The sequence below is a fragment of the Globicephala melas genome, chromosome 2, assembly GCF_963455315.2.
Source record: "Globicephala melas chromosome 2, mGloMel1.2, whole genome shotgun sequence".
In the NCBI taxonomy this organism is placed as follows: Eukaryota; Metazoa; Chordata; class Mammalia; order Artiodactyla; family Delphinidae; genus Globicephala; species Globicephala melas.
In genome coordinates this window covers 91,507,517-91,532,944 of record NC_083315.2, presented here as the reverse complement: position 1 = coordinate 91,532,944, position 25,428 = coordinate 91,507,517, and the positions used below count along the sequence as shown (strand labels likewise).

Sequence of the window (25,428 nt, the reverse complement as noted above, 5' to 3'; positions counted from 1 at the left end):
CTCAGACAAATTTTCTGAACTGAAACTTATGTGCTGCCACCCAGTACTGTGATGAATTGACAATGTACTACTGGGTTTGTTGCTTCTGCGGAATGATTATGAAGCAGCCTAGAAGGGCATTCGAGTATATCTACGTTCTACAATAAGATACAATTTTATTTGTCTCTTGGTTAATATATTAAAAAACAGTATGTCCTGTGGTAATCCAAGCCTAAAGAAAAGGGTCATAGGGACTTCTCTGGTGGCGCAGTGGTTAAGAATCCGCCTGCCAATGCAGGGGACATGGGTTCGAGCCCTCGTCCAGGAAGATCCCACATGCTGCGGAGCAACTAAGCCTGTGCGCCACAACTACTGAGCCTGCGTTCTAGAGCCCACGTGCCGCAACTACTGAAGCCCGCACACCTAGAGCCCGTACTCCGCAACAAGAGAAGCCACCGCAATGAGAAGCCTGCGCACCACAAGGAAGAGTAGCTCGCACTCACTGCAACTAGAGAAAGCCCGTGCGCAGCAATGAAGACCCAACACAGCCATAAATAAATTAATTAATTTTTTAAAAAAAGAAAATAAAAAAGGATAGTAATCTGTATTCTAAATAAGGCATTAGACAACATGGTAAATTTCATTCAAACCCTTCTATTTGTACCAGACAATGAACTCCTATTTTTTGCACTATACTTGCCTTCATGCAGAGAATGGTTTTGCTGTGGCCCTCCAGAGTTCTAAGGAGCAGTCCATTCCGTGCATCACGCACACTAATGGTACAGTCATAAGACCCCACAACCAGCAGCTTTCGGGCACCTTCCTGAGCTGTGGCAAGACAGCTGACAGCCCGAGGGCCATGGCATTCAAAGATTTCAAGTCGTTTGTTGTTCTGAAAAATACACCACCATTATATGAAGTAAAAGCAACTTAGTTGGAAAAACTCAACATCAACTAACCCAAATCACTACCTTGATACAAACTCTAAATTCTAACACCAGTAAGTTCTCATATCTACTCCCTATCCCTAACTCCCCAACCTCTGCCATTCCTATTCCAACACTGCATTCATGACTCCTTCCTTCCTGATTCTAGTGGGGACAGTCTTACATTATAAACTCATTTCTACCTTTGACCCGCACTATCTTGATCATAATTAGAATTTGGTTCTCTTTTATGCCCTCTCTCACTTCCCTTAAGTTAATGATAATGAATGATAAACTTTTTCATATTTGAATACACTTTCCACAGACCCAAGAACTCTCACTGTTTTTTTGTCATCCAAAATTTATGCACTATGCCATGATTGTTTCCAAAATTCTCTTTGAGAACTACCTTCTTAGACAATCTGAGTCTCTCATTCTCCACCTTTCTGTTATTCTGACCTTCTTCTGACTTCTGGTTCTATGTCTATCTCTCATGACATCAGTTAAGTTAAACTACAGAAGACTTTGTATCAGTCAGAGTGGCATGGTCACATCCTGAATTCCCAAACATTCCTTTACCTCAGATTTTAGACTTGCTTCCCTCATTCCCAAACCAAACTTGTTCATAAAGTTTCCTACTTCCCCAAAACTCTAAAGAGGTAGTTTAAGGTGAGTGCACGAGATAAAACTCCTAGAAACTAGGCAAGAGCAGCAGCTGGGAGCCTACAGAGCTGAGCATCAATCTCAGTCATCTTGAGATGCTGGGGAGGTAGATCAATGGAGTTCAGGGCCCAATGGCGGGAAGGCCCAGGTAAACAGCCCATGCTTTCTGTTGAGCCCCAGAAAGCACTGCGTTCCAGGAGTATGGGCAAAACAGAAAAGGTCCAGCCCTAACAAGGCTTCAAAATTCATCTCTCTGCAGAAACTCTCAAATCTCTGTCTCAAAGTCCATCTTTGCTGGGGCTTTTAAACCATTTAAAGACCATTTCAAAAAAATAAAAGTAAAGACCATTCCCATTTGAATTTGTCATCATCTTGCCCCAAAACTTCTACCTACCTTTGATTACCTTAATCTCACAAAATAGAAGAGAACTGGGTAATTATCAAGTTTTATCCTTTAAAATATTTTAAATCTATTCTGTCTTCATTTCTATTGCCCTAACCAAATCTAATCTACGTTGTTAGCACTTTGCATTTAGAATGCAAAAACCTTTACTAATTACCCTTCTGTGATCTATTCATATCTAGTGAACCAAATAATCTGACGCTTGATTATATATGTGCTAGTTTCTTCTAATTTGATTTTAAGCTTCTTAAAGGCAGAAACCACGACATATTTTATTGCATTCCTTGTAAGTAGTTCCAGCTAGCTGGTAGAAGGAGAGATAATAGGTACTAACTAAACATATGATACTGTAACAAGGCATAACACAGTAACATTCTAACACACTGTTAAAAGATGACCAGATGGCCTCCGGATAGAATGCTACAACTAACTAGTAACCAAACCTATCACTTCTACCTCCAATTACATCTTTTATCCATTTTCTCTTCACCTTAGTCTAATCTTTCATGTCAGCTGCCATAACAAAGCCTCCTAAATGGTCTCCAAGCTTCTACTAGTACCAGTATTTTCCATCCTGTTCAACTCCAGAGTGACATTTTCTAAAATACAAATTAGATCATGTCTCTCTTACTTTAAAGCTTACAAGTCCAACTACATTAACAAAGCACACAGGGCCATTAAGAACTGGTCCGTATTCATTTCCTAAGCCTTATCCTGAGACCTAGCATGTAATAGTGCTCCATAAAGGTTTGCTCAACAAATGGATTTATATTTGGGTCAGGAAAGAATGAGGCCCACAGGCACGAAGGCAAACCTTGACTTAGTTCAAGTCAAGAACAAGCTACCCTCATGAAACCCTAAATCAGTTCCAAACCACATCAACGTCATACTCAAAGGAATTTAAGCTCATTTCACGGTGTCATTCTTAAAATGAGACAGACTAGTTTAACCTATGACTCATTATTTGGCCCCAAATCATCAGGCCTGGTTTAATTTAGTAGAGTTACACTTTGGTCCTGGCACACTTGGGCCTGAGCAGACAGAATGCAGCATCTTGTTTCACTTACAACAGAAGATAAATTTTTGAGTAGCAGCTAATTCTGTTGCTTTCTCAAACACACACAAAAACAGGAAAACATCTGCCTTCAACTTCTTCCCACACACACTCACACCATTTTCAAGTGGCATGGGAATTCAGCCTTCTCTCCCCAACCACTAACCTTTATGTTGAAGGTGACCACAGTGCCATTTGCCAGTCCTGCATAGAGAATTCGCCACCTACTGTGGAGGCAGAGAACCCGGTCTTCCAGCTGTAACTGCTCCACACACTCTCGAGTCTGATAAAAGCACACAACACCTGATCAGCAGAGATTAAAGGCAAATAAGATGTGAAAACAATCCTCCTGAGAATAGTGTGAAATGATTTTTTATGAGGAAGAAAATGTAGCGTCCTCTATTTTGTAGAAGACTATCTTAGACTGTTTTCTGCTTTGAAATATGTAGCCAAATACCCTCAAGCTGTAGGTAATATAGTAAACAAATGTAACTTCTAATGTTACCTATGTTTCTAATTTGGAATGTAGAAATTCTTCAAAGGGCAGTATGGATTGGGTTCTAGCCTCTTAAATTAAGTAGCCAAAGATAAAGTTAAAGCTGCACTTGACACTTAAAAAGGAAAATAAAGATTATAGTTGTATATCTGATAATTGCATTAATCAAATATGCGCTTTCCTGCAACTGATTCTCTATTTTAATAGCTCCCAAATGCCTCCTTCAAACCAGTATCAGGTTAGCTGGTCTACAATTACCCAAGAAGCTCTGAAAATATATAGAACCCCAAGCTTCACCCCAGTCCCTGAGATTCTAATTCAGGCCCTGGAATATGTGTTTTTAAAAATTTCCTTCATAATTCTGATGCATATCCAGGTTATACAAACACAGTTTGAGCTGACCTTCAAGAAACTATTTCCATGAATTTCCAGAACTGGGTTATACTGATAAAATCTACTTACCTAGAACCTAGAACAGGGCCAGTTACATAGTAAGTGCTCAAGACTGAATGCTGTTGAATGATACTAAGTGACTAAAGGCCCAAGTTTAGCTTTTTAAAGAGGTCTGGATACAGACATTAAAATCAAGACAGTTATAAGTAGGACCTACTTGTCCCATCCTATAAGTAGGATGGGACAACCTATGGGTTGGATGATAAAAGCTGTAGACTATCCAAGTCTTTGATCTCTTCCAACCTTCTTTCATACCTGAAAGAGTCAGTCTTTTAAATTACTTTCCCTGCATAAAATTACAAATATAAATGCTGCATATGCAATTGTAAAATAAAGGAAAAGACAGTGAATATGCTCAAATGATAAGATATATGTTGCCTCTGGCTAACCCATCCATGTGAGATCATTTTGTAATTTTATAGGAGAAATGGAATACGTTGCCGTAATAAAAAACTATTGGTGCATGCAACAATAAAGATGAATTTCAGACATTATAGCGAGCTAAAGCTAATGTGAAAGAATACACCCAGTATGGTTTATTATGAAGTTCAAGCACAGACAAGTATAATCTATAATGACAGAAATCAGAACAATGGTTTTCTTTGGCTGGGGGTGGTGAGTGCAAGGTGTGTGAGGGAAGCTTCAGGGGGATGAAAATGATCTGTGTTTCGATCTTGGTGGTGGTTAATGTGTATCTATGTAAAAATTCATCAAGCTGTATACTTAAAATTTATGTACTTTACTATATAAAGTTACACCTCAATTTCAAAAACTAAGAATTTTTTTCACTAACATACAGTCCCACTATGCCAAATACTACTGCGGGTTAGAACCCTTAAAAACATTGAAAAATCTTTTAAAAGTTTTTGCTAATTTTATAAGTCAAAATGGTACTGAACTTCTGTTTTAACTTCCATTTATTGACAAGACTGTTATTTTCAAATAGTTACTTGTATATTCTCTTTTTAAAGAATTTCTGTCTTTCAATTTATGTGTAGGGATTTTACTATTTCTCTTCTCAAAGGTGTAAGCTCCTTACAACATATGATATTAACCCTGTGTTTATCCTGTCCTGTTACAACTATTTTTCCCTCTTTTTACCTAAGACAATTTCTTGCCAAAATCTGTTTACAATTTTCAACAGACTTAAGTATTACTTCCATATAATAAAATTCACCATGTTAGATATACGTTTCATTAAGTTTAGTAAAGTATGCAGTTATGCAACCATTACCACAATCAACTTTCAGAACATTTCTAGCACTCTAAAAAGTTACCTCGTACCCTCTTTCAGTCAGTCCCCACTGCCACCCCAGGCAACTCTGATAGTTTTGCCTTTTCTAGAATTCCATATTAAGAGAACATTCAGTATGTAGTCTTTTACATATGACTTCTTTCCCCTAGCATGATGTTTTTGAGATCCATCCATGTTGCTACATGTATGAATAGTTTATTCCTTTTTGTTGCTAGTATTATTCCACTTTTTATATACCACATTTATCCATTTATCAGTTGATGGATGTATCGATTAATAACGCTGTTATGAGGTTCCTTCTTACATTCAGGATATTTGAAATTTGTGGCTTCTCTTTGTTTTGATCAATTTAGCTAAAAGTTTTTTTTTAATTTATCTTTTCAAAAAACTAGTCTTCTGGTCTCACTGATTTTTCCCTATTGTGTGTCAGTTTTATAAATTGGTGGTTTCCATTCTGCTCTTTATTATTTCCTTTATATATTTCGGGTTTAACTTTTTCTTCTTTTTCTATTTTCTTACAAACTCAGATAATTGATTTTAAACTTTCTTTTTTTTTCTAATATAAGCATTTAAAACTAGAAATTTCCCCCTCAGCAATGTGTTAGCTATCCTACAAATGTTAAGCTGGATGCTCATTTTCATTTAGTTCAAGATATTTTCTAATTTCCTTTGTGACTTCTTCTTTGAATCATGGGTAACTTAGAAGTATGCTATTTCATTACCCCTTACTTGTGGACTTCCAAGATTTCTTTCTCTTTTTTTTGTGGTGGATTTCTTTCTGTTATTGATTTCTAACTCTACTGTGGTTGGAGAACATACTCTAAATGATTTCAATCCTTTTAATTAAGATTCTCAATAAGACTAAGACTTATCTGATGACCCAGCAATGGTCTATACTGGTGAATGCTCCATATGCACTTGGAAAGAATGGGTATGCTGCTGTTTCGGGTGGCAGAGTCTATGAATGTTAATTTTTTTTTAACTATAAATATTAATTAGATCTTGTTTGTTAATGGTATTGTCCAGTTCTTCTACATCCTTGATGATTTTCTGTCCAGTACTCTATCAAGTATTGAGAGAGGTGTTGAAGTCTTCAACTATAATTGTGGATTTGTCTATTTCTCCTCTGTAGTTCTATCAGTATTACTTTACATATTTTGGTGCTGTTATTACATACATATATTTCTAATTGTTTTATCTTCCTGCCATATTGACATTTTTATCATTATGGAATGCCACCCTTGTCTCAGTAGTATTCCTTGTCTTAAAGTCTATTTGCCTGATAGTAACATAATCACTCTAGCTCTTTTTGTTATTATTTGCATAGTACATTTTTTTCCATTCTTTTAATTCAACCTATTTGTGTCTGAATTTAAAAGGTGTGTCTTGTAGACAGCACAGATTTTGATGTTTGTTCTTTAGCTAGTCAATCTCTGCCTTTTGATTTTAGTGTTAATTCACATTTAATATAATTATTAAATATGGCTAGATTTAGACTCCAATTTGCTTTCTATTTGTCTCATTTTTATTTCTCTGTTCCCCCATTTCTGCCTTGTTTTGCATTAAACAAGTGTTTTTTAGTATGCCATTTTAATTCCTCTATTAAATTTTTTAGCTGTCTTTCTTTGCTTTATTCTTTTAGTGGTTGCTCCAGGGCAGCTGTTCTCAGAGTGTGGCCCCTACACCAGTAGCATCAGTATCACATGTTAGAAATGTAAATTCTTGGGCCCTATCCCAAGCCTACTGAATCAGAAGCTCTGGGAGTGGGGTCCAGTAATATGTGTTTTCACAAGCTCTCCAGGTCTATCTGACGCACACTGAAGCTGTGAGCCAGCCTTCTGGAGATTAACTCTTTAAATTGTAACCATCTAGTTCAAAGTAAAACTGACTTATCCCCAATAAAATATAAGAACCTTGCACCAGCACAATTCCATCCTCCCTTTCCTTTGTGTTCCTGTTACCACACATTCCATCTATATATGTTCAAAACCTAATCTTTGGTATTATAAATTTTGTCTTAAATAATCAAATCTTTTAAAGAATATATGTGTGTATATATTTATTTTTTTAATTTATTTATTTATTTTTGGCTGTATTGGGTCTTTGCTGCTGTGCACGGGCTTTCTCTAGTTGCGGTGAGCGGGGGCTACTCTTCTTTGCGGTGCGCAGGCTTCTCACTGTGGTGGCTTCTCTTGTTGTGGAGCATGGGCTCTAGGAGCATGGGCTTCAGTAGTTGTGGCACGTGGGCTCAGGAGTTGTGGCTCACGGGCTCTAGAGCACAGGCTCAGTAGTTGTGGTGCACAGGCTTAGTTGCTCCGCAGCATGGGGGATCTTCCCAGACCAGGGATCAAACCCGTGTCCCCTGCATTGGCAGGTGGATTCTTAACCACTGTGCCACCAGGGAAGTCCTATAATATATATATTTAATGCAAATGATTTTCCTTCATTTCTTACAATACATTTAGAAAATTCTTTCTCAGAGGAGATATCTACTTCTATGTTTTCAGGTTTAAAAAATTTAAACATTTTGTTTTCTCTCTAGTATTAATTTTGGCATATGATGTGAAAATAAAAATCAAGAGTAATTGTTGAAAAGAACAAAGGAGGTATATTATTAATAGTAGTAAGTGAAAAGATACTGGTGGAGAGAAACAGAAAACATGGTTTAGATCTAAGCCTCATTTCTTCCAAAGGCTATACAGGGTACTGGAGTAAGTTCAGAAGCAAGAAAGTGAACAGAATGTAGTATCTGTCTCAGTGTCTCCACTCTACACAGTAAATACAGTCAAAGTGTTTCAATATTATCACGTTTGATTTTGCTGGACCCACTTACCTTAACATTATAGCAGCGAATGGTGTGATCACTGGAACCAGTGTAAAGGGCAGCATTCTTCCCAGAGGTCTGAGTAATCAGGAGGCAGTTCACTTTGGAGGTATGGCCCTCAAAGACACCAATATACTTCCGACTCTAAAGTCAAGCACAGTTCAGATCATTACTTGTGGATATAAATGGATTAGATAATGCATTTCCTCAAAAAAAAAAAAAAAAAAAAAGATGCTAAAACATACAGTTCATTGTTGTAGCCTCAGAGTCTAGAACAGTACCTGGTATCAAAAGGTGTTCAGTAAATACCTGTTCACTGAATGCCCAGCAAACAGTCACACGTACTGAGGTAACCTGCAACTATATGTTAACTGAGCCATAAGTTCGGGTTTTTCCATAAGATGCTACAGAAAAACCTGAACAAACTTTTTCGCCAATCCAATACTTAGGGCAATTTGGTATAAGACAGATCAGAATTTTAGTTAATATCTAGGGCAAGGCTCTCTAACATATGGACCAAAAAGCTAGCAAATCCAAACTATAGCTAATTACCCAGATAAGTTCCTGCATTTGATCACTATGCAGAGAATGCGCCACAATATTCAAAGATATGTCAGGTGCCATCACAGGTCTAGTGTTCCAGGTGTGGTTTCATAATGGAACATCCTGTTGTCTCTGTGCACATACTGTTATATATTTAGAATGTACATATATACCTATACTTACCTTTCAGTTCAGAGTTAGAGCCAATTCCCCAAATCTTACAGTCACACCTCCTGGTACCATTGCTTCCTTCCTTCAGTCATCCCTGTTGCCCTCACATTATTAGGCTAAAGGAACCTATATACCTGTTGCCTACAGCAAACGTTTTCTCAGTCCATCATCTATCTAACCTTTTGATTTTCAAGGACTTCATCAGTTTCAAATACTTTCACCATACTTGTTCAAACATAGTGTTCCTAAAGTTTCTTGGCTATCGTTGTGGATAAAAAGAATTAGTTTGACGCATACCAGACTCAAAACTCAAAAGTCCATTCTATGAAAATTGAGAGTAATGAGCATCAGATTATCCTAAGTGTGGGGTAGTGGAAGACCGTTGCTCTTCTTAATAACCGGGATAATTAATCAACTCTCAGGGAAAATGCCTCCTCTTATATTGACTACTTCTCCAGTACTCACTCTATCCCTTCTCTATTATGTAGCAGCTATGTGACAGACCTCAGCATCAACTCCAGGGCTGGGACCTGACTGTCGCGAGCCTATTGTTATAATCCCATTTCCTTTTGCCAAGTGATTGTTCGGAGAGGAAAGCACAGGACCCTTTTTTGGTGGTGGGAGAGAAAAGAAACCCCTGTGGCTACTGACATCTATCTGTGAGCAGGAGGAGAACTTGCTTTAGGAAAAGGTGATATCAGAGAAGGCAGAATGGAAATAAAGAAAGAAATTAAGTCTCCAGTGACCCCACTGAGCCGCTGGATCAACTGTATCTAAAGTTAGTCTAAAGCCCACTCCATCTCTGGACAGCAAATAAACTCCTAGTCTAAGAGAGAGCTACTTGGAGTTTCTAAAACCTGCAACCAAGCAAAAATATTCAAATTGTTGTATCAACTTACCACGAGATTATAAACTCGGACAGTTTTATCTGCTGAACAGGTATACAGTAAATTCCCAAATATCTGAATTGCATTCACTGCAGCTTGGTGCCCCTCAAAGCTCCCTTCTGTGGGCTCATCATCATCTCCTGGCTCTGAAGATATTTCTAGAAAACAAGAATATGTTTCAGAGATGTGTCTGCCTGTGTCTCAAAAGATACTAAAAAATTTAAACCATTATGAAAAAGTGGTCTCTGGATTCTCCTTAAAGCCTAGTTCCCCCAGCAAAACACCACATTTTCATTAGTGATCTTCATTATGAAGATTTCATAATAAAAAAAAGGCAGGGAAGACCTTTCACTTCGGAACAAGATACTTATATAGTGAGCTTTGAGTGATACCCATAAGGCACCAAGCATCTTTCCACATCCAGTTTCCTCTGCTGCCAGTTATCTTGTTGAGTAAGGCATTATTATTTTTTTGCGGTACGCGGGCCTCTCACTGTTGTGGCCTCCCCCGTTGCGGAGTACAGGCTCCGGACGCGCAGGCCCAGTGGCCATGGCTCACGGGCCCAGCCGCTCCGCGGCATGTGGGATCTTCCCGGACCGGGGCACAAACCCATGTCCCCTGCATCAGCATGCGGACCCCCAACCACTGCACCACCAGGGAAGCCCAAGGCATTATTTTTAAGTAGTTCCTTCTCAAAGCAAAACCCCCCAAGAGCCAAAAAACCTTAATACAATTGTCCCTTGGTATCCAAAGGGGACTGGTTTCAGGACTCCCCCACCCCCACCCCCACCAAAATCCACAGATGCTCAAGCCCCTTATATAAAACGGTGTAGTATTTGTATATAACCTATACACATCCTCCTGTTTACAGCTGACCCTTGAACAACATGCTTTGAATTGTGCAGGTCCACTTATACACGATTTTTTTTCCCAATAAATGCATATTACACAATCTGCAGTTAGTTGAAGCCATAGATGCGGAACCGAAGATACAGAAGGCCAACTATACTAATTAGGTGAACACGTAAGACAGCCAGGTAAGAGAGATGGGAGTAAGAAACTGAAATGCCAGGATTTGAGGATTTAGGAATACCATAACTGCTGGTCAAAGCAATCCTCTTGGTAACAAGCCCAGTTCCCGTCCCCTATTGTATAAGCATATTTAAGTAGATTTAAACCCTGGCTCTAATATTTACAAGACTTTTTTTCTGTGATTAATTTAAATAAAACTGAACAACCAAATACCTGAAGAGTTCTTTGATCCTTTTATGGATGAGATCACAGTCTGAGTTTCTGCCACACTACAAAATAATAGCAAAAGTCTTCTTAGCATCTGTGTGAACAGGCCAGGCAGTAAAACTTATATTTTCCTGACTCAAAAGATTGTTCTAAACAATGGACAAAATAGCAATGATATAAGAGATCGGTTTTTCCATCTGAAATTTCTATATGAAAGGAAATGAAAGTACAGTAAGTATTTACAACACAAATGAGAAAACACAAAATCTCCCTTGCTAAGGTTGGATTCTTCCATACCCATTATCCCTACTGATTTTCTATAAATGTGACTCTTTAAAAAAATTCTGATTCAGAACAAAAAGTTCTATTTTTCAAGAATAGAATGGTGAAAGCTGTTCTGATTGGACCAACACAGTGTCCTTACCTTACAGGGATGCCATCTTTATAACGGGTGCCAATCTCACTGGTAGAGCTAACTTCATCACAACCAGAGCGAGAAGTTTCTAATGAGTTTAGCTCTGTGGAGTTACGAATATCCTTTTTAGATGGGCTGTCTGGTTTCTCTTCTCCAGTTTCAGAAGAATCAATGGCTACCACTTCTAACTGAGGATTAGGAATTTCTAGGACTTCCAGAGACGAGTCACTATCTGGTTCATCTCTGACACTCTCTTGTTCTGGACCAGTTCTGCTATCTTCCCAGGTGGAGGTTGTCACTTTCCCCCCTTTAGTGGACTTTCCAGTTTTTACTTTCCTTACAGGTTTAGCAGTAAATATATCCTGTTCAGTGTCACTGTTCTCAGGAACATGGGCAGCCCGCAGAGTTTTCTTCTTCCTAAGTTTCTTCTTTTTCTTGTTCCCCCTAGCTTCAGCTGATGTCAGAGTGGACTCTGCCTGTTGTTCTGGATGGTCAGCTGGAGAGTGGGGCTCTTTCTCTAAAGGGGTTTCTGAAGCAAAGGACAATCTTGGAAAAGAACTGGTACAGGCTTCAGACCCGCTGTTGCCTCTGTTTGGCTCTTCACCTTCTTTATTTATGCTAGGAAGACCAGCTGATTGGGAAGAGGGATTGTTCCCTCTGTTTCTGGTATTTCCTTGCTCCACAGAAAACTTCAGTTCTTGGCTAGGCTCATGGAATCTCTCTGTTAGCTCTGATAAGGACAATGCTGCAGTGATAACTGGATAAACTGGACTACTGTCACTGATCTCTCCTGAATTGAGAAGGAAAAAAAGAATTATTCCATCGTTTTTGTGTCTGGTATTTGTAGTCGTAAACTACAGTTATCACTGATTGAACTTCTACCAAATAATGACATTTTGATATGTTAACAACTTTAACAGTCATGGTTTAGTTATCTCACCCCTCAGCTTCCCATAACCTACACATATTTCTATTACAGTATTTATATACTTTGCCTTGCATTAATTTCACAAATTACATGCATGTCTTATACCCTACAAAAGCTCCTTTTATGGGCAGGGATTGTTTCTATTGATCTTTTTTCTTTCTTGTTTGAAATGTCCACATATTTAACAATGTGTTTTATTCTTAGTAGACACAAATTATCTATTTAGCTAAAGTGCTTTCACCTTTATTTCTTAGAAGTTTTCATTATGCATTTTACCTGTATATCATCCAATTTAGCTACATACTAGCAGTTAAAAAGTCAGCTGACTTAAAATGTCTATTTTCTTTGACTTAGTTATTTCATGTCTAGAAATTTAAACTGATGAAATAATCACAGACATACTCAAAGACATATACAATGCAGCGTTATACAGAATACAAAAAAAGGAAAAAACGTAAATATTCAAAGATTATATAAATTATTGTATATTCATATTATGCAACTTCTGAAATATTATACAACTAGCAAAATAGTGTTTTAGATGAATTATTTTTATGACACAGGAAAATGATCATAATTAAGTGGGAAAAAAATCAAGTTATAACAGACTAGACTTGTCCTTTGTATAAAGTCTCATGTAAGCACATAAACATTTATAATTTTAAAAGACTGAAATATATAACAAAATAACAAATACATATTTTTATAGTTTCCCAACTTTTTACAATGAACATGAATTAGTTTTGCAATCAGAAAAGGAAATAAAATACAAGCTATTTTTGAAAAAAATACTAGTAGTTTTTAAAAAATACTAAATAGTATCCATATAAAAATAACATAATTCAGTATGAAAGATAATATACATTTGATGTAGATATCAATGATTAGTGTTGCAACAGATAGCAAAATGTAGGATAATTCTTCAGACTTTTTGTTTTTGCTCAAAAAAAAAATCACACAATATCAGTTTGCTTCTTTCATTTTAATATTTATTTATTTATTATTTATTTGTTTATTTAGGCTGTGTCGGGTCTTAGTTGCAGCAGGTGGAATCTTTAATTGCAGCTCACAGGCTTCTTAGTTGCAGCATGCGGGCTTCTTAGTTGCGGCATGCGGACTTCTTAGTTGCAGCATGCAGACTTCTTAGTTGCGGCATGCATGGGGTATCTAGTTCCCCAACCAGGAATCAAACCCGGGTCCCTTACATTGGGAGGGTGGAGTCTTACCCACTGGACCACCAGGGAAGTCCCTGTTTGCTTCTTACTTAATTTTCAATGTAGCACCACTGTGGTTATGCAAACTTCAGATGAGATTTTAAATAGCTTGGAAGTTATTCTCAAATGGTAACTAGGTAAGAATTATTTTATGAAGAGAGTAAAAACCCTAGCTATTTCTCAAAAACACCCAAGTTTCTATTAGATGATTCCAAACCCCAGAGCCCTCTGCCTTTCATCATGGCCACCTGCTCCTCAGGTCTATATTAACCCTAGTTTGTACTTGAAATGATAAAGATAGTTAAGTAATGAGAAATTCAGAGGCTATATCTTATCTAGAAAATTGACTAAACAACTTCAATGCCATTTATCTCAAAAAAACCAAATAATTCTGCACCAATCCTAATAAATGAAACCTGTTAAGTGCTAATCCAAAGTCACTTCAGTAATCCTATTAGAAATTAGAAAAAGGTTACCAATATTTAAATAATCTTCCTAAATAAGAAAACTTCAAGAAAAACTGTAATAACTTCAGTTTTAATGGGCAAGTATGATGTTACATCACTGATATAAAATTGCCGTAGACCCACTACAGGGTTGCCCTTAACCCAGAGAAAAGTTTACATACTATTAGCTTGCAGTAATTCCTTGGACACATTGCAAGCAGAGCCTTGTGACACAGCATTCACATTCTCATCTTGTTCAGGAGACATGGGCTCTTGTTTAATCTGAACTGATGAGTCTGGAGCAGGAACACTGCCATGGGCTTGGAAAGTAGATGTGATTCCTTGGAGAGGGGCTCCAGTGGATGACGGAGACACATGGGAAGATGAAGCCTCCAGGAAAACCGGGAAAAAAGGAGTAGGCAGCAGTGTGGCATCAGCAGATGTTTGAGATCTAATGTTCCTTTGTTCTTGTGTAAGGTTACAGGGAACCTGGTCTGGACGCTCAGAAGGTTCATATGTTTCTAGAATGGGAAACATACACAAATGCAAAAATGTTATCTGAAAAGCCACTCATTTCTGAGCCAATCTGTATTTTTAAAGATTACAAGAGAATTTTAAAAACCCTCATAATTCTTTAAAATAGATTATTATATAAGCTATATTGTATCTAATATATATTATATTATATATATATAAAACTACCAAAGAACAGGCACTAATATTCCGATTTTTCAGATTTTAAGTGACTTATCCAAAGTCACATCGGTACTAAAAGAAGAGCCAAAATGTGAACCCTAGTCTTGGGACTCCTAACCCAGGACTCTTTCTGTAACATAAGCATTTTGGGGATATACAGTCTCACAGGCCTTTCTATAGAAGGATGAAACCAAGGAGACACGAGAAAAATCATATTAACTTTTTCATAACATTTTAATTCCCCTCCACAGAGAACCAAAAAGTAACAAGTTACAGAGGGTCCAATCCATCAGACTCTCTGAATACCTTGTAATCCCTGTAGAATCTGTATTCTATGGGTCCTCAGGGTACTCATCTCCATAGTTATCTAAAAATAAAGTATTTTGTTAAGCATTTTTAAATCCAACTTCAAGATGATCCATTTTCACTAGACATTCCATCTGCTACTACCTGCTGCTTGAGCATAAGTAGCCTCTGAACTTCAACATAAGCTGTCTGAAGAGCTGCACGGGCTTGCAGAAGGTTGTTATCCATGCACTGCAATGATTTGCTTAGTTCTTCCTCCCTTAAAGAAATATGCAGCAGCTGGTCAACCTGAGAACGTTCTGTCAAAAGAAACCATAAGGTTCAGTTTAATACTGGAGACTTCTCATTAATAATACAGTTCCTCAGACGATGGAACTGCATCAATTGTCTAGGACAGGCCTTTATTTTCTCCCCACTAGGTCACTGGAAGGAGACTCATCAAATTTTACAAATCATGTAGTCAAGCCTGATGCTGTCAGAAACCAAGCCTCAGGGTTTCAAGCGTACCACCACATGGTACCAATTTACCAAATCACCTTCTTCCACCATGACCCTTCCAAGCAAAATCTCTGCCCCAGGCAAATCAACTCTTGTAGGTTTCATTTCCCATGCTCCTTTATCTACTACCCTCTTCACCCAAGGCTTTGGCTTAGATTGGGCCCCAAAACTGAACTGCTTGCACTCTCTTCCCGATTCATACTTTTCCAGTCTGTTAATTTAAAGTAGTTCTCTTTATTACAAAAGGCATCCTGAAGAAAATATAGCTTTGAAACAGTACACTTAAATTACTTTAAATAAAATGTTCTACTATGTGCACGTATTTGTCATCTTTATGTTTGCCTCTTTCCCATTCAATACTCCAAGACCTCTCCCCTAAACTCCAGACCCACATATCCAACTACCAACTTGATACCTCTACCTAGGTGTCTCTAAAGTCCTTTAACTCAAGGGATCCAAAAGGGAACTCACCATCTTCCTCTACCCTCAACCTGAAACTCTCATGGAATTTTCTAGCTCTACAAATAATGCCATCATCCACCCAATTGCCACAGCCAGAAAATGAGGTCACCCTTGACTCCCACCTTATCTATCACATCCAATCACCGAAAGTTCATCCAATCACTTCCTGCACTAGCCCTTATACCCTAACAGTGTTAGAGTCAGTGTAAGGCAAGAGTCATAGAAGCATATCAGTCAGGGAGCCACACTAATAACTTCTCTACTTAACTCACATGAGAAAAGCAACCAAGATGCCTCAAAAATGGAAAGTGAGAGAAATGGCTATAAATGACCAAGAGGGATAAATTTTTACTAAACGTCCTATTCCTCTTCACCCCACTGAAAAGGCCCAGTGACACTTTCTAGCTATACACTGAATTCAATTTGTCCAAGATATATATTAACTTTAGCTTTCAGGTCTAGGTGGCATCATATATTTCTTCTACAGCTGCAACTGGATATAGTAGGAAATCAAACTTTTTCTATGCCCTTAAGCAAGATGACAAAAATATCAAATATAAATAAATAAATAAATGGGCATTCCATGTTTGATAAGCTACACTCTGTATCAAGTTGTAAAAAGGCTGAATTGCTGTAAGAACAATTTCTTTCTGCCAGAATATTCTATACTATACCTTTCTTTCCTTTAATTTTCCTTCTTTTATTTTTTCTCTCAAGACTTGGGAGTTCAGGAGAAGATCCATCCTAAGGAGATAAAGAAAATTGAATAATATTAAATATGTAAAGGCCATTATCCAGGAGGGGAAAAAAAGAACCAGTTCTAAGATAGTCATACATTATTCTTCATTATTGCTACCACCTCTAACAGGGCAGTAGGAGTCTCATGAACATGGTATGAACTCATATTAGTTGAATGAATGTATCTGATTAAAAAAAAATACAATCCAAGGTCAAGTACCTCCCTAGCAACCTAGAGGGATGCTAATCCCACAGGGCTTAGGCAAAGCATATCACCTTGGTAAAAGCTAATAATACATGTATCTGATTTCATAGTTTCTACTTTAGAATTCAGCAAGAAAATCTTTACAACCAAAAACTCAGCAGCCTGAGACAAGCCCCAAGATATTAGCTTTGTCATAAGACAATCTCTCATCCAATAATATCCACTACAGCATCTAGCTCAAAGGAGCAGAGTTGGAATAACTACTTTGTTATATTGTCCCAATATTAAAGGAAACAGCCCATTTTCACACAGTGACAGATTCCAGACTATATTACCACCAGCAACTCTTTCTTTTCAGAAAGGGTTAGGCAATATTAACATCAGAGGTGCCAAAAGAGAAGTATCAGTGAAGTAATGGATTTTAAAAAGACCAGGCTGGGTAACTTAAGTACAAAAGATAGAGTAACAGAGACTAAGACTATGCTCATATAGATGTACTCTCATAGTATAAAACTACCTTAGTGTTAAGCCTAGTAGTCCTGGGTCCGACAAGCACACATGCCCTGCAAATGCAACACTAGAGTACCTTTCTTCAGCAGTACAGAATGCATCATGAAAACAGATAAAGTTACAGCTGAAGATGTGGCTCATTCCTTGGTCAGGTGATACAAAGAATCATTGGCTTAGATACTAGTTTTAGAGATGACTTCATATTTTCCTAGTACTATACATTCATATTCAATTACATCTCACTTACTAGAGTTACTCAGTTAAAGAATCCAGTAGGATAAGAATATGAAAGTAAGAGTCAGCTTCAAAATCTTTTATTCCAGAGTAGGGAGAACCACAACCCCAGATACCCAAGAAAAATTAAACAGTTAAGTCTTTCTAATTAAGGCCAAGTCACCACATGAAATGTTCTACAAAAAGCACAGGAATGATACTCACTCCAGTGGCTCTTCGTTTCTTTCTAATATTCTGGACATCATTTTGTTCAGCACCAGAAGTACAGCTACTGTCTGTGGCTGCATCTGTCAAACTGGAGATTGCAAGGGCTAAGGATGCATTTGATGATAAAGAGTTTCCTTCTCCATTACTCTCCTGGGCATTGTGATTCTCTGAAAGTGGTGTAGAGCTCTCCTGGCTGTGCAGGTCTTTTGCCAAATGCATCAAAGGTATCGTATGGTCAGATGGTAATTGAGCACTATGTCGCCTTCGAGTAGCAACATTTTCAGCTCTTTCACCTGTTCTTAGGGAGGCAGCTAGAGGTGTCATTTCCTGCTTAAGGCCCATGGTTGTTTTTTGACTCTGTGCAGACCTCAATGAGTTATTAGGTGAAAAAATCTGCTGGGGCTCATTTTCTTTGCCTGTAGCTTCCTCACTGAAGAAGCTAAACACAGAAGGAGCCCTGTCCATGATCACACTGCTCTCTGAAAGGCTTCGCTTCCTTGCCAACCCAGGGGATGAAGAAATGGAAACACCTTCCCACTGGAATCCTTCTAGACTGGACAGATCAGGCTCCCCATCCAAATCCAAGACCTCTTGTTCATTTTGAACTAGAGGCACCATTTCGATGCCAAACCTCGAGAAAGAAAGAGAAGGAAAAATAATTAATCAGACATGGTTGGGAGAGGGGGCACCACTTAATGTGCCAGACTCTGTTAAGCACTGAGGTTACAAATATAAATAGATGGTTTCTGCCCGCACGGAGCATTAAGAGTTCTAAACATAAAGTAAGTTAACTCTATTGTAAGTATTATAATGTAACAAGTACCAAAGTAGATATTTGTATACAGCTATATACAAAAGGAGGGAATAAAAACTGAGGGTTTTATTTAATATGGAGCTCTAAATCAACAATAATAAATATGTAATTTTTAACAGCAAACAAATAAAGAATAAACAAAAATGTTTATTAAGCATTTACAAGCAGCAGACGCCATGCTAAGAACTTTATAATCTCAATGATACTCACAAGTTACAGGAAAAGAAAAGGGGGCACAATAAGTATGTTATTTCGACAAGGATAGAAATTTAAGCCTAGAGGGCTATGTAATTATAAAGCAGGATGATTTTCAAGTAGCAAACCTATGCTGAATGCTGCTTTACCATTCAGATAAGTTTAGTGCCTCAACGTAAGATGAATAGCCAAACTATTACACAAGTACTTAGGAGAAAGTATTTTGTGATCACAAATACAAATGCCCAGAGCAAATACAGAAGGATAACCATCCACACGTTCTAAGTAAAAGGTAATGAGAACAGTTATACCTAAAAGTTGTACCACTCATTAAGATCTATAGATAGATACAGAGCTATAGATTGACTTTTTTTATGCTGTCACTTTATGGCCCCTATCACCAAAGTGCTAGATTTCTAAGTTTTTTCCTTGTCCCTACTTCCTTTCTCAGAAGTAGGTGTGCTTCTTTTTAACCTGAATTCCCTGCTAGGAAACACTTTATTCCATTGGTTATAGAATAGGCAAGTAGTCACTCCTGGATATTTAAACCAGACATCTACAACGTATATTTTTTGCAAACATTTAATTAAATTTAACAAGGAGAATTCTCTTGACCAGAGTCAAAGGGTAAGTTTAAAAGAAAAAAAGGGAAATGGATACTGAAAAGAGGCACACACCTGGGTAAGCCTTTGCCTAGCTCTTGCTTTTTCTTGGTTACTTGCTGAATGACCTGTTCCCAGTTGACATTTCTCCGAGATGCATTCAGAATCTGCCGGAGGGTTGGCTTGAGCCCAGACTCCTTCTCTGTCTCACTCTTTCGATGACCACTGATATTGCGGATGCGGCGAGCACTATTGAGGTTTGGCTCAGGAAGGTGTGCTCCAGTTTTGCTCTTCAAGCTAATGTGACGGGTTAGATCTCTCTGGAGTGAGGCAGGAAAGCCAAGCTTACTTAGTTCAGGCAGGAGAGGGCCTGAGGGCTGACCTATATCGTTTTTTTGAAGCTCAGCATCCAAGCTAGTAGTCTCAAAGCCTTCTGTTTCATAAGATACATGAGATTTAACAGGGTCATCAACCTGTGCATCTTCTAGAGAGGTTTTCAAATCTAGCAGTAAGTCAGAGTGTGGGCTGGCTACAGATGTCATTTGTAACTCAGATTCTTTCTGGTGAACTGTTGAGTTACATGGGGAAGTGGATGGTTTTCTAGATGCTTTCAGGTTTTGCTCATCCCCCCTTTTCTCATCAGCAGCATGAGTACTGCAGGATAAAACTTCTGTAGTTGCAGAACCCAGGGTTCCAATTTTTGTTCCATCCTTTTCTGCATCAGATATCTCTCCATCACTTTCATCTTCTAATGCGTCTACCTGAAACTCAATCTTCAAAGATCCTTTTTCAGACTCTTCTACATTCCTACTTGCTTTTGCATAATTCCTGGTCCTTTTAGAAGCACTAAGAAGTGGATTTTGCAACGACTCATTACACTCTAGCACATCTTTGGCTTTTTGTAACGTATCACTTAAATTTTCATCAGGTTCCCTGTGAGTTCCAAATGTACTTTTATGCCCTTTTAAAACACGAGGACCTGAATTTCGCAATTTGGATATGTAAGAACCCTGATTATTTTCCACTGTGGGTTTGTTCAAGGGGTTTGAGTGTTCTCCAGGAAAAAAAGAATTCGTTTTGGTATTTTTTGAGGGATTCTTTGAATCTTGCTTTTGAGGAGCTGATTTAGTGATTGGAATTGGAAGGAGTGGGGATTTTAGCAATGGCATCTTATTTAAGGTATGCTCTTGTTCAGGTTTTTCTACAATGGGGCCCTCTCTCGCTACCTCATAGGAAGCAGTGCAGTCAGAAGTGGCTTTGTGATTAAGAGATCTAGTGTGTGTTTCTTTTTGTGTTTTCAGTGTTGGAGAATTATTTCTTTCATCAGTTTGGGGCTCTTGTATTCCTGTGGTTATCAAGCTAAAATCATTATCTATCGTTTCCAACTTGTTACCAGTGACTTCTTTCACTCCCGATTGTAAATCCAGAGTCTTCTGGGAAGGGTAAGGAGTCCAGCGACGGAGCTTTTCCCTTGCCACACTGCCATTCTTCCCACCAATTTTGGAAGCTAAGGTATCTGTTTGTTTAGTGGCTTGGCTTTCCAGATGCTCAAAATTGAAGTCAAGTAAGCCCTCTGAAGAAAACTTATCACTTGTAAATCCTTCAGAAGGACCTCTGTATGTGGCGACTGCACCAACTTTGTCATTTTCTTGCCGCTGCCACTTATATCTCTCTTGATTATATTTGTTTGACTTAGATTTCTTGTTCCATAGCATAGTCACGTCTTCCATTTGACAGTTAGAATTTCTGTTTCTGCTTGGTTGAAATTTGTCTCCGGGGCCACTGTAATTCCAACTATTTGTGCTACGTACACTGGATTTCCAGTTTCCGTTACTGCTGTTCATATGCCGACTGGAAAAGCCACCTGTTCCTTCAGAATGCCAACTGGAATTCCTTCCTGTACCATTATGATTCCAATCTACCATTCCACTATTTGAATGCCAACCACCTCCAGAATTACTGTGGCTGTGAAACCAAGTTGAGGAGCCTCCTGCAACACCCTTATGCCACCCAGAACATCCTCTTGATCCACCACTACTCCTCGAAGAATGTGGGAAGCTGTTTTTCCTAGTATTATTATAGCCATCTTTCTCCCATTTCCGGTCCCGCTGAGGAGGTCCACGATGATGCCATGCTGGCTGACTGTAGCTCTCTCTGTCTTGGTAAGGAATTCGGTCTTCTCGTCTCCGTTGGGATCGCCTGTCATCAGAGTTTATTTCTTGGCTGCTATTGGAAGGTTCATCTTGCCTGGAAAAAAAAGTCTTTCATTAGTGACTTAAAAGAGTTCTCCTGGTCCCTCTAAAGGCATAACCCACCAAACTTCCGCTCTGCCTTCCTCCTCTGTTACCTAGTGTATGTAACAGAGACTTTTATTTCAAATAGTAGATGCTTTCATATCTTTAAATGATATAAACTTATATTTCACAATTTATTGATTAGAAATTAACATCTTGTGTCTCCTATCACCCCCAAAATATTAAAAACTTGACACATTTATACTATCTTCCCTCTCCTGCTCCTGTTTCTCTCGGCATATTCTGGGATTTTGTCCCTATCATCCAATTATTATTTTTATATTATACAATTTTTTGAGAATAAGAACAAGTATATTTTGTAGCTATGGTTAGTTATCATAGTTAATACAATTTAAATTCACCTGCTCCTAATACCATGATTTCTTCAATAGTTGATTCTTTCTGAAAACCCAGTTTCTTAACCTATTTTAAATGGTAAGATTTTACTATGCATAATCACTTTCATTAATAAACACTTTATTATTAAGTACACATTCAGTGACTGTTAGTGGTAAAAGAAAACTTTTATGTATAGTTCCTCTTCCTGAAGGGCTTATAATAAGGAAATAAGCAGGGTCACAAACAGGAGTAAAATAGCACATAACAAGTAGCACCCACAGTAAGTGCTATAAGGAGCTCCATGAGCTAGCGGTTTTTATAAAGAAGCTACAGCTGTTTCAACTATTCATGTTAGACAAGGAGCTCACAGAAACGTGAATAAATTTAAGCAAACATCACAGGAATAGGTGTAAAACCATTTTTCTCTAAAAAGCGCCTATAGTATGCCTGGCTCAGTGCTTAGCATGTGTTATGTGCTCAAAAAATTGAATAATACTAATTAAAATGTATTGAGTACCTACTTATCATAAGGCATTTAGTGCTAATCACTTTACACAGATTATCTCATTTAATTTTCACAACTCTGCAGCAAGTAGCATTATTCCTACTTTTTAGATAAGGAAACTGAGGATTAGAGAGGTTAAGTAACTTGCCTAGAGCAAGATAGCAGTGAGTGTTACGGCAGAGATCTGAACCTTGGTGTCTGACTCTAGAGCTCTTTTTTTTTAAATTGAAGTGTAGCTGATTTACAATTCTGTGTTAATTTCTACTATACAGCAAAGTGATTCAGTTATACATATATATGTATATATATACAAATATATATATACATTCTCTTTCATATTCTTTTCCATTATGGTTTATCACATGATACTGAATATAGTTCCCTGCGCTATACAGTACGACCTTGTTGTTTATCCATTCTATATATAATAGTTTGCATCTGCTAATCCCAAACTCCCAGTCCATCCCTCTCCCACTCTCCCCTCCCCATTAGCAACCACAAGTCTGTTTAGAGCCAACATTCTTAACCACTAGACCTTGATAGAATAAAAATCTCAAAGTTTCGGCAGTTGGGTTCCCTCCTTAATTTTAAACTCAGTATTGACTTTAACTGGCTTTAAAAGTTTCGAATGTCTATAAGATTTTGGACACAAATTGGAATTTCCTCCTTTTTCACAAGACGTAATTAAAAGTTAATTTACCTAAAAGTTCAAACATCCACTTACATTATGAATTACAACTATTTCTAAACAGGAGACCCTAAGTCCCCAAGTGACAAGTGTTACTACAGATACTTGGAAGATTTTTATACCACCATTAACCAAATTGTTTTTTTGTTTCTAGGCAGTATGAAACTTATGACATCCAAGGAGATCACTGACTTGGCTCTACTAATTATCATCCAGAAATGAGGAGAACTGGGCAATTTAAGTCAGTCACAAAGTAAAATTCCTAGATCATCATGAATTGGCTAGGTCAGGGGGACAATAGCATGCAGCTAAACCCACAGCCCAGAAAGAACAATATAAACTAAAAACCTCATGAAGGAAAAAAGAAAAAAACCTCATGAAGAAATAAGTAGATGACTTTATAAATAGGTCACCAAAGAGGCATATAAAAATGATCAAAGAATAGTATCTACAACATGAATGTCTAATTTACTGAGAAGCTCTTTTACCCTCTGACTTAATGTTTAATCATTTACACAGATAAGCTAATAGTTGCACAAGAGTGTAAGAACAAAAATAGAAGTTAGTCTCCTAGAGGCTCCAACACCCTAAAACAAGAGTAAACTACAGCTATACTGAAAGTAGTGAGAATGTCATTTGAAGGATAAGCAACTAAACAATTTAAGAACCATGTTGCTACGGACATTTTAAAACTAAGAAAGTCTCCTTCAAGGACTTGTTCAAAAAACTTTTAGCATATAGAATAAAAACTACTTCTTTTTTATATTTAAACCTCTAACTGAAAATGAAATACAGACCAGGGATAACTAGTATTCAAGAAGGATCTTTAAAATTTTTATAATTTGAAATGTTTTTTATCATGTTCTAGGACTTAAAAAATTACCCCACCTCATAACTGGTTCTATATCTCTTTTACTCATATCTGAAATTTTCTGCTTCATTAATTAAACTCTTCAGACCACAAATCAGTAATGTTAAAATACAAAACGCTAATACCTGAATTATAGATGTAGGTATGAAATTATGTAGTACAAGCTATAAAACTCCTATTGCTGAAATGATCCTGACAGTGTCCAACTGAATATAGATTTATTCAATAAATATTTACTGAAGAAATTAATAATAAAGGGATAAATCAAATTTGGTAGAAGCACCATGTTAATTCACATTAGGCAAAACAATTTTTTCCTAAGGGATGAAATAAGAAATGCCATATAACATATTCAAATGAAGCTTATTCACTAATACCTTTCCACTAGAAAATCTGGATACCAAATAAGAATTTATTGGTATCCAAAACAATTTGGAACTAATAAAAACAGTTCTAAACATAGTTATCAACAAGGTAAAATTCAGATACATAGCCTAGCTTTTAGGTAGGGTCAATACTGAGTTTTGGGGTTTTTTTTTAAGGAGTTAATACAGTAGTTCAAGAAAGCATTCCATTGCCTTTTATAAATAAGACAGCAACTTCAAGGTAAACTTTATAATTAAGATAAATAAATCTGTGGCACAACTTTGTAAATCAACTATACTTCAATAAAAAAACAAAATTTAATTTTAAAAAAAGATAAGTCTGAATGCTATAGGCTGAAAAGAATGTAAATGGAAAATGCATTCTCTACTACATTCTGTTGCAGATAGGCTTTTTAAAATATCAAAATTATTACTTACCGACTTTGTTCTTTCCTTTGTTTTATTAACTGAACGAGTTCCTTGTCAAAATAATCTTCCTCTTCTTCTTCCTTTCCATCATCTTCTCTTTCCTGGGCATCAACATTATCTTTGTGCAATTGGCCAGAAATGTGCTTTGCATACGCAGAAAGACCCACTTCTGTGACCCCGCACACTCGGCACTCATGACTACTGTCCCTAGGGAAAGAGGCAGATGAGGGGCATTCAATTCTCCCCACTGGCATGGCACACTCACAAGATCTGTTATAGTTTCCTCTGAAAGACACTGCACACTTTGGCACAGTGAAAAATGAGTTCTAATCAATTTCAGTGCTCCTTTCATCACTTTTAATAAGTTTGTTCATAAGTTACTTTTGAAATGAATTAAAGATTCTTTTCCAGCAATCAAGAGGCAATACACTTCAGAATAATACAGTTTAGGAGGAGAAATCTTCTTGAATTGCTGTACTTAAAACCTTGCCAGAGGAAACGTGGTGAAAGGGGAGGCAGGGCGGGGGGCTCAGAGCAAACAGAAGTTGCTCCAGAGCACACCCATGGTGCCAGC

At 37.5% G+C, this 25,428-nt stretch overlaps 1 protein-coding gene across 9 annotated transcripts in view; it reads right to left on the bottom strand.

Moving 5' to 3' along the window:
* ZNF106 (zinc finger protein 106) overlaps positions 1 to 25,428 on the bottom strand; it is a 62,330-nt gene that overhangs the window by 9,670 nt on the left and 27,232 nt on the right. For 8 of the 9 annotated variants that reach the window (XM_060294416.2, XM_060294423.2, XM_060294420.2 and 5 more), the window contains 13 exons: positions 24,864 to 25,061; positions 19,439 to 21,610; positions 17,750 to 18,383; positions 16,533 to 16,602; positions 15,043 to 15,197; positions 14,899 to 14,959; positions 14,079 to 14,417; positions 11,318 to 12,098; positions 10,900 to 10,955; positions 9,667 to 9,812; positions 8,063 to 8,197; positions 3,192 to 3,308; positions 680 to 871 (listed from right to left, as the gene is read on the bottom strand). In XM_060294416.2, the coding sequence (XP_060150399.1) occupies positions 680 to 871; positions 3,192 to 3,308; positions 8,063 to 8,197; positions 9,667 to 9,812; positions 10,900 to 10,955; positions 11,318 to 12,098; positions 14,079 to 14,417; positions 14,899 to 14,959; positions 15,043 to 15,197; positions 16,533 to 16,602; positions 17,750 to 18,383; positions 19,439 to 21,610; positions 24,864 to 25,061 (5,056 nt within the window). The remainder of the gene's footprint in view (positions 1 to 679; positions 872 to 3,191; positions 3,309 to 8,062; positions 8,198 to 9,666; positions 9,813 to 10,899; positions 10,956 to 11,317; positions 12,099 to 14,078; positions 14,418 to 14,898; positions 14,960 to 15,042; positions 15,198 to 16,532; positions 16,603 to 17,749; positions 18,384 to 19,438; positions 21,611 to 24,863; positions 25,062 to 25,428) is intronic. The other variant, XM_060294425.2, reaches the window with a different exon arrangement.